At 40.4% G+C, this 10,436-nt stretch overlaps 1 protein-coding gene across 3 annotated transcripts in view; it reads right to left on the minus strand.

Annotated features, from left to right (window-relative positions):
• dip2ba (disco-interacting protein 2 homolog Ba) overlaps window positions 1-7,002 on the minus strand; it is a 46,633-nt gene extending 39,631 nt beyond the window's left edge. For all 3 annotated transcript variants that reach the window (XM_031284353.2, XM_036008020.1, XM_036008019.1), the window contains exon 1: window positions 6,740-7,002. In XM_031284353.2, coding sequence (XP_031140213.2) covers window positions 6,740-6,824 — 85 coding nt within the window. In that variant the 5' untranslated portion in view covers window positions 6,825-7,002. The remainder of the gene's footprint in view (window positions 1-6,739) is intronic.
• Window positions 7,003-10,436: the final 3,434 nt, after the last annotated feature.

The following is a 10,436-nucleotide window of genomic DNA, read 5'->3' on the forward strand; positions in this document are numbered from 1 at the left end:
GGCGGAAATAACGGCCCGAGCCCGGCCCGAGGTCGTGTCGGGCTCGGGTCGGACTCGGGCTTGGGCCGAGACTCTAAACTCTACTCACAGTTCTATCTAAAACATTTACAAATACATTTTACAACTGTTCAAACTAGGGCTGGGCGATAAGAAAATCAGATACCACAATATTTGTGGCCAAATACCTCGATATCGATACCGCAACGATATTGTAGTGTTGACTATTGGTGCTTTCACAAAATATTTACACAATGGCATTTTTGATAAATAATCATCAGTAATGTGGATATAATGTCCAAGTGGGTAAAAACAGCTAGAATAGTCTGGTAGGTTCAGAAAATGACATCACTTTACTGTAATGCAGCCTTTAAAACCAGGAAAAGACACCACTTATGCCATATTACAATATCCAAAATCTAAGACGATATCTAGTCTCATATCACAATATCAATATAATATCGATATATTGCCCAGCTCTAGTTCAAACAGCTATCTAGCCATCTAACCTGCAAAATGACATTAGTGAACTGACTTGTCTGAATGCTTGTTTTTCATCAAGCCAAGGGGCAGTACAAGATATGGGTCCAGATTAGATGGTGGTATTTATGCTTAAAGCTAGTTTTTTTTTTAATGTTTTCTGTTGTTCATACTTTATGGCACTTTTATGCTGCTGGTCAAATATTTTAACTGGCTATATGCAAAGATGTAATCCATTTATGTAAATCTACCCAATGCGACTGATTTTTAAAACTATTCCTTCATGATGTGTTCAATGAAGCTTTGACATCTGAATCAAATCTGGAAGCAAACCATCAAGTAAACATGAACACAGTGAAAGCAACTATGTAAATCTGGTAGTTTCTGGAGTCACAAAGGCTGCTGCTCAAAAATTTCCATGTTTCCCTCAAGCAGTTGGACACACCAGCAAGTAAGGTTGTAAACACTCCCTGCTTGCACCTGCATTACCACACAAGAACATGACCAAATATTCCCTGTGATAAAGTACTTATGGTGATTTTCACGTCATATTGGCATGAAAATGAAGCCAATAGCTGCCTGCAAAATAGGAAATCCCTCTTAACACTTAGAGTATAATTTCATCAGCAATAATGCTTAAGTATACACAATTTTCAGGTAACATGCTAAAAAATCTAAAACCACTGGTATGATGCTTTAACAATTAGCATACTTATAGCAACTTTCTCTATGGGTCAGACAGCAGGCTGATTGGCCAGAAAAGGGCAGTTCTCAACAGGCCGCTGTATTTCACACACAACCCATGGACGTAACGGTGAACAACATGTAGCAGCCAACCACCCAGTTGGTTGGATGTGGAAGTGTTTGCTACTGGCTGCTGTCTACTAGCCAGGAACATTATCCTCAGCGAGAAGGAAATACACACAATTAGGACTGACTCTTTGGGACTTTGAGAGGGTGGCCTCCACTGCAATAATGGCGGAGCTTTTGTGTCAAAGAGATGCTTGTTTTCTCCTCCTCAGGCATGAAAGCAAATTTGTCTTGCCAGCCAGGTCTATTTATATTCACAAGAGCATTCTTCAGCATTAGCACAGTCACATGGCCTGCCGGGCAGTGGATATAGCCTGGTGATACACTTGAGGGGCTCTGCATCAGCTCCCACAGTCTGACAACACCAAGACACAACAATACTTGATTTCTGTTTTGCTATCAATGACTTCATCATTTAGCCTATGAGGTATAAATCAGAGTGTGAATCAGTCCACATTGTCTGGTGTGTCACAGCCTGGGCCACTGACTAAATGACTGCAGGCAACAAAAGAACAGAGTGATTGTGCAATTCCACATCAGAGAGGTGCTTCACTGTTGCCGTCAGCCCAGTTGAAATTACAGGTTGGTCAAGCGGTGAATGAAGGTGGGTGTTGTATAGGCAGGGAGATAGGGTCTGATATCACATAATCCCCATTCATTCTCCATTTATGTTGAATCACTGTTTGCATCAAACTCAGTAAACAGCCCGGTGAGTAAGGAGGCTAAAACAGGTTCTCTCACTTTGTGGTGGATTGATGTGCCCCTGTGAAGAGGACACACCTAAGTGCAGTGACTCACAGAACAAGCTGGAAACAGGCCTGCCTCGACTGTTGTATTTCTGCAAACTCTGACATACACAAGTAGGCTACAATATCACATCAATGAATGAATGATAAAGTTTACTGTAATGTGAACTTTTATTCATAGACTGTAGGGAAATTCTCTATAAACTTGCCTACCTCGACAGGTAGGTCAGATAGGACATATCCAATAAAGGCAAAAAAGCCCAGAAAATACTCCTGTTTTGTAAGATGTCTTTAAATACATAACTGTAGAAGACATAATTTCATGGAACAGTATTAGAAGAAAGTAATCTTACTAATATTGTTGATTTGTGCCATATTGCCCAGCCCTACCTGACATCACATGTGAGCTTGTTCAACAAGTGAACAGCTTCTACTGTAGAAAGAGATGTGCAGGTCAGGAGGGTTGCTGAGTGGGATGTCAATACATCTCCTGGCACTAATTCAAAAGGAGTCAGGTTGGTGTTGTTTATCCTATGCATGCCTCAACTTCTACCTGGGGAGCGTAAAGAAGTCACGCTCACAAACCACCCACACCACTCTGTGAGGGTTGTCCTGATAAGTAATGAGAGCATGTGAATAATTCAACCTACAACAGGTCTGGAGGAGGAAACAGGACTGGAGCCATCATTAACTATTCACAGTGTAACAGTATTATATCTCACACACACACACCACACACACCACACACACCACACACACACACCTTTGCTAAGGGTACCAACCATCTGCTTGGACCTAAGGCCTTGGCTCTGAAGATACGACGAGTATTTGTGCATTTTGGGCGCTAACGGATACATATACTGTACTACCCACATATCTAAACAGTAGGGCTGCTCCCTCTTAGTCGATTAGTCGACTAATCGGTCGTTTTGATCTTAGTCAACTTAGATTTCTTTAGTCGATGTTTTATGCATTTTTCATGCTGAATGACTTATTTCCAAGAAACGTACGAGCACATCTCTGGCAAACACAAGAATTAAAGTGGTGCTTTTGCATGACTCTTTGCGGAGAAACTCAGATTTACAGATCTGTCGATTAAATCAACTAATCGATTAGTCGATACAATTGAATGAGTGTTAGTCGACTAAGAATTTCTTCAATCGAGCACAGCCCTACTAAACAGAAATATAACTTGATATGTAAACTCTTTAAACTGTCCAAAGCTCATTTAAATGTGGTGAGAAATGATAATGGAAGGTTTAAAAAGTTGGACTGGGCAATAAATCAATTTTATTGTTTATCATCCATCTTTATAATAATATTGTTACAAAACGCTTAAGAACATCCATTTTTTTGAAAATTATAGCATTGCAGCGTTCCAGAAAACACTATAAACATAAAGGAAGTATTCGAGTAGTCTGTAATTGCGATGTTGCAGATTTCCTTTGGCTGGGGTTTTTGTTGCATGTCATTGTCCCCTATGCCCCTCCTGCCTTGTTTCCTGTCTCTCTAGACTGTCAATTGTTCAATAAAGTAAAAACATATATGTAGTTTTCAAAAAGACAAATTATTGTTAACTTATTATTATTAAATAGATAATAACAATGTCAACTTTGAACATATTGCCCCCTCGACAAGTGCTCTAACGTGTTAAAGCATGTTGTGTCAGGTTTGCAAAAGTCAAAAGCTGCGAAATTATGTCAATTTGGGAAGAGATTTAAATTTTACAATCAGTGGGAGAGGCCATTATTCCTCTTTTCATGCCAGCACAGACCTCCACCGTAAACAACAGCTCTGCACCACATGAGCTTGAGTTTGAGGAAGTCTATCACACGTCTGTAATGTGTCTCAAAACAAGCACTTTGGCTGACTATTTACAAAAACAACAGTTTGCTGCGTATCACATCCATTCAACACAAAGAGAGAATACATATGTTTTCACAGCCTTCCTCCCTGGTTAGGAGGAGAGTCTTCCTCAAGGATCCATCAGGCTTTGGCTTACACACTGTCACTGATGGCCAGGATCAGGAAGATGGATGGCTGATACAGACTGGGTCCATATCAGAGTTGTCATCCTCTGCTGAAGGCCCTCTCTCTTAATACACAACTGAGCCAAGCCTGTTTCTGCTGCTTCTGAATGCTAGCTGGCTGGATGATTGGCCTAGAAAGGAAACAACTGACAATAATATGTACTCTCTGTGCACATACTGATATCACAGAATGATGCAAACAAAGAGTAAGACTGTATCTCCACATATACACAGGCACAAGCATGTGCACCCGAGACAGTGTTCCAGAGTTTAAAAACTAAGACTGGGAGGAAATGCCAATCAGTCAAGCTGTATTATAATTTCAAAATGGCATCTTGGCCTGGACCACCAGCTACTAACCCACAGACAAAAAACTAATCTGTGTGGAATTTTGCTTGTGTCAGCAACATTAGACTTCTGTACATGCCTGACAGATGGTGGGGGATGTCAACCAGGTAGGCTGTTTCCGGGGAAGAACCAGACATGACCTTTTACCCCTGGCTCAGCTGAGAGATGGCATGGTGAGAGGGGTGAACCACTCCCCTCAGGAGTACACACTACACGTCACCTTCTTAAGTATGACCAGTCACCAGCCCCTCCCTACTCTTTCTACGGAGGCAGCTCATTCCAACGTGCACACAAAGGCTGGGTTCAGCTGAATGGCCTAAATGGCAACAGAGCTCCTGGCCACGGCAGCTCAGACCAGCTGAATGGTCCTCATTGTGTCCCCATGGTCACAGGGGGCTAGCAGAACTGGGTTGTTTTTTAAGAGGCCATTTGGCAGGCCTGTGTTCTTATCCGAGCAACGCGGGAACAGGCATTTCCACTTAGTTCAGAGGAGGGCTTGTTATGGACTTAAGAAAAATAGCCTAGAAGGTGATGACATGCCACATGCATCCAGTCATTAAGGGGCTAGTTGGGGCGTGCACGCACGCACACACACACACACACACACACACACACACACACGTCAGCAACTTTTTAAAAGTACCTATGGATTATCTGTGGTAAATTGTCAGACTGAAAGTATAAACCCTTTGTACCTAATGGGCTATAAACATCCAAAACCACTAACATGTCAGGCCAACACACTAATTACTGATCTACATCTGAATAACACATTAACCTTAGAGGTCAGTCAGCTCTTAAAATACCTAAAGATGCACTAATATATTAGCTTACTTTCAATATTGACTGATATGAGCTGTAAAAAGGCATCAATGGTCCTACTCCAATATTCTTATAACTAACAGTAATACGCTTGTAAATATGCATTTGTAATTTTTTTATTGGGGTATGACATGCAATATAACTGTCATATGCACACAAAAAAAACATTGTCATGGTCTTTTATTAGTACCATGTTCCTTTTTAAGGTCTTATTACAGGCATCAATGAAATGGTCGACCTGCATTTGTATTAAGAGTCTCGTAAAAATGCCAGTCAAATACTGGTTAACATTTTCAGAAACCATATTACACCCCTAAAATAACCAAACGTCAATCAGCATGGATAAGTAGACACTGAGCAGTCTCTGTGCTGGACGACTGGATTCGGTCACCTCAGCTGGAAGCATGTAGCCCAGGTGCCATCAGGAGAAGGGGGATACTGTCATTGGGATGTGACAGTGTGTGTCAATGGGTGTAGAGCAGGAAAGGGGCTAACAGCTGCTCTGGGGGAAGGGGTTGATTTGCACTATGCTGTGGATGAATGAATGGTTGAGATATTTGCTTACTACAATAAATAGACACATCCATCACCAACCTACATCCACAAGAGCAGAACAAAAACAGCGTACACCTGACACAGATCTCACACAATCTGACCACAAGATTGAGGGTAGTGAAACCCTGATGATGAGTAGCGCACATACCTATAATTCCAGTAATAGCTGGTTTACATAGGTTTCTAAGGCTCTGTACACATCTTGTTGATCACTGAGGTCATACACTGCGTTTGCTAATTACTGACAGTCATTCATAACAGTCTGTATCTTCATATGACACCAGAGCAGGTGATAACTGTGGGCCTTATTACATCTCAACACTAATCACAGTGACTCACAGTTTCTACTGCAATAAAACATTTTTCAGCTGAAACCTGAGCACAGATGTACAACACAAGGCTAGTTACAATGTCAAACTGGAAGCCATGTGGTCACAGACGAAGCAAATTCCCACCATATGAAGAAGTTTAACTAAGATGACAGGAGAAGGGTCAAGCCCTGATAGCCAGCCAGACCTGGCCTCTGGTCATCCCAGTCTGTCAGACAGCCATACACAGCCAGCCACACACACATATAACTATGGTTTTGACATTCAATTTTACAAATAAGGAAATTTGGTACAGAAAACATCTTGAAATCGATGTTTTGATTTACATGAACCACTATATAATTTGAGTTAAAGCAGACACGAGGAAATGGATGAAAGCCTTTCTCTTCTTCTGCTTGTCATGCACTGCTAGCTCGGGTGCCCACATCCTGTATTAGCACAAAATAAGCTAGCTTCAGTGCCTGGCGTAAGCTCTCATTCAATGTATTATTAACAGAAAGTAGAATAAAGGGAGGGAAACAGTCGATGTTGGTTAGCCCAGACAGCTGAGACACATAGCTAGCTTGGAAAACAGCTATAGCATCTCCCCCCATCAGCCCATCAGCCCCCTCCTATCCTTTACCTTCAGACAGCTCGAGATCCAACTCCGACAATTGGTCTCTAACCTCTTTTGGCAGGGCGGACAAATCCACGCTGCGGTCTGCCATGACTTCGCCGATAAACACAAGTGTAGTCTAGTTGAAAAGGAACCAGGCCGTTGTGGGTAAATGTAAAAAAAATAGAAATAAAACGCCCTCCCTCAAGACACAAAACAAGCATCAGAGTGGGAGAGACAGTCCATCCGCACGGCTGGCCCCTCCGCCATAATGGGAAAAACTCACCAACGGCAACGAGCGGTCACGTGACTGCCTTTACCTCGCGTGTTCGTTAATTCACTGCATCCCAGAAAAACACACCGAAACTGTTGCCCCCCCTGGCGTCTCACTAGCAGAAACACACACACACACACACACACACACACACACACACACACACACACACACACACACACACACACACACACACACACACACACACACACACACACACACACACACACACCGCCGTTTACGTTAATAGCGTTCTCTTAATACATCCATGGTTAATATATTGTGTACTGTAACATAATGTCATTCTCACTCTCATTATATAATAATATAATATAGACCTATAGACTTCCAGTGGATCCTTGGCCCCTCAGGGAATCCCAGTAGAATCAACATAAAAAGTTAAACTATATTATGTTTAATGTAACAATGTTCTCAGACAGAGAGGGGAGTTATAATTTAAGAGAAACGTTTTTTATTTAATTAAATATATATATATTTCAATGTGTGGAATGGTTTGGGTATTGAGCTTAAGCAAAGTCCAAATATAAATAAATTCAAGAAGACACAAAAAAATATTTTTAAGAGATATAGGGATGAGAAACGGTTGGTAGGATAAACGTGAGATAATTGTTTAAGTTATATCTGATTGACACTGGTTTGATATTTGGGTTGTACATAAGTGCATTGGAATAGTTGTGAGACAAATACTAAACTAAAAGTTGTGTGAAGGGATTTTTCACTTATACACCTAAAGCCTAACACTGTGGCTAGCCATGGTGGAAAAAGTACCAGAATATCCTACTTAAACCTGGATTAGGAACAGGGCAGAGCAGGCAACTGCCCAGGGGACCCAAAAGTTCCCAGGTTTACTGTGAGGTAATTGGATTAATTGGACATTTGAGTTTACACAAGTGATCATAAAAAGAAATTGACTGGGGCACTAATGCCAGCATATGAGTAAGCGTACTGGTTGGTTTTAGGGGCTTTTGGCAAAATACAATATAACATTACCGGCATGTATATAGACTGTAGAGCTGTAACTAACATATTGAAGAATGCCCATTACAAGTCCACAATGATCAAGATGATGTCTTCAAATGACACCATGTTTGGCACTTCTGCTTAAAGGTCCCATGACATGGTGCTCTTTGGATGCTTTTATATGGACCTTAGTGGTCCCCTAATACTGTATCTGAAGTCTCTTTCCCGAAATTCAGCCTTGGTGCAGAATTACAGCAACTAGAGCCAGTCCCACAATGAGCTTTACTTAGGACGTGCCATTTCTGTGTCTGTAGCTATTGAGGAGGAGAAAGGGGGGGGGGGGGGGGGTAAGGTGGAGAGTGGGGGTGTGGCCTTAACCAACTGCCACTTTGCTCATTTGAAAGCCATGATGTCTCTCTCTCATGGGCGGGCCAAATTCTCTGGGCGGTCAAAGCAGAGAAAGGGGAGGTAATCTTGCTCCTATGACCTCATAAGGAGCAAGATTCCAGATCGGCCCATCTGAGCTTTCATTTTCTCAAAGGCAGAGCAGGATACCCAGGGCTCGGTTTACACCTATCGCCATTTCTAGCCACTGGGGGACCATAGGTAGGCTGGGGGAACGCATATTAATGTTAAAAAAACCTCATAAAGTGAAATTTTCATGCCATGGGACCTTTAAAAAGTAATTGGCCACAAATCAATTAAAGACCAATCGTTTTAGCTCTAGTTGACTGTTATGGACACACTAACTTGTGGACACTTATGAGCAACAGTGTTGAAATAATCGGGGGTTTGTTGTTTGCCCGAGAGCAGATTAATCCAACCTTGGTTCTACCTGAGATATATCACCTAATATACCTAAATTCATGTAAGAAAACTTCAAAAGGCCAATGTGGCATCATGACTGTAACCATTATAACAATAAATATACCCTTCTAAACACTCCCTCTGCAATTAAGGGCTGCTTATAAAAAGTTGCAATGATGTTTTCCTTATAAGAAACATGGACTGCCTTATGAGGACAACATGCTTCAAAGCAAACTTGACATAAAAGCATAATTGAAGGCTACTGTGTCACTTCTCTGTCGTTCCAAAAGTACTTGACAAAACATCAAGTTAAAAGCAGGGCCATAGCAAGGATTTGAAAAATACTAAGGTCACGAGTCTAGCCTCTAAATACACACCACACTTTTCCAGGAAAATGTAATATATTTTTAAGTTAAATGCTTGATTATATCTTCTGTAAATGTTATTTCTCAACAAGGTCAAAATGCTGTTTCAAAGCCTTCCTCCACACTACCAGGAATAAAATCCTAGATACCGAATTATTTATCTATTTCAGTTTTGGTCTAAAAGTAGTCGAATTTAAACATTTGAGGGTTAAAAAAAACTAGAATCAGTCTATACGATACTTACAATGTTTACATTTTTAATTGCAGAATATAACCTCAGGCTGCTACATGCCCCAAAGTCCCCAGAAAAATATGGAGGACATGACCTCAGAGTCCTCAATAGTAGCTAAGGCCGTGCTTCAAAGAAAGTTGAAGAATTATAGAATGTACTTCAAAAGTACATGAAACAAATATTCAAGTACAGAAACCAGAGTACTTATAATGAGTTATTTTGCTCTTCTCTACACAGTCATTAGTAACAACACAATCATGTCAGTCAATGACTGAAGGGGGAGGGAACACTGGGTACAGACAACTATGAACAAAGCAGGCAGTACAATGTCCTTACATACAGTATATTCTCTCATATTCAAATACACTGCCTTTCATACCACATTTTACCAAAAACTGACTAACTGCGAGTCTCCAGTTATGTAAGATTACAGCAAATTTATAATAAACAACTTTTTGTCATTATGAATCTAAACTGACAACAAACAAACCAAACTTTATAAATGTTCATTAAGATGTAGTTACTTTAATTAAAACTGCAGCACTGTAAGTGTTCATAGTATTCCACTTGGACATGCATGGAAAAGTAAATATATTCATATAGTACAGATATGTACAATACAAAGACAATTTTTGAAATCATCAGTCCAACAATGGGAGTGTGAGCCACTGTGAGTTAGTATTAATATACTATGTGCAACTTTAATTGTTGCATTTTTCATTAAATTGCTCACAACAATTCTAGGTAATAATAATATGCCAAAGACTGTAATGACAATTGTTAGTTGACCAATTAAAAAAATAAGTTAAAAGGACAGTCAAAAGACATGACCAAATTCATCTTTAAAGATATACCTTAACAAAGGGGATAAATTCACTTTTTGAAAAAGGACTCATGACATTTTTCTGTAGAGAAACCAAAACTAAAAATAAATCTGTGTTAAAGAAATTAGTTTCTATATTCATCAGTACAATCAAAAAGTGATATGACAAAGGTTGTTTAGTGCTGAAAATAGCACACAACAGAAAACAAGAAATGACAAAAAAGGTGCCAATGACATGAAAT

The sequence above is a fragment of the Sander lucioperca genome, chromosome 12, assembly GCF_008315115.2.
Source record: "Sander lucioperca isolate FBNREF2018 chromosome 12, SLUC_FBN_1.2, whole genome shotgun sequence".
In the NCBI taxonomy this organism is placed as follows: Eukaryota; Metazoa; Chordata; class Actinopteri; order Perciformes; family Percidae; genus Sander; species Sander lucioperca.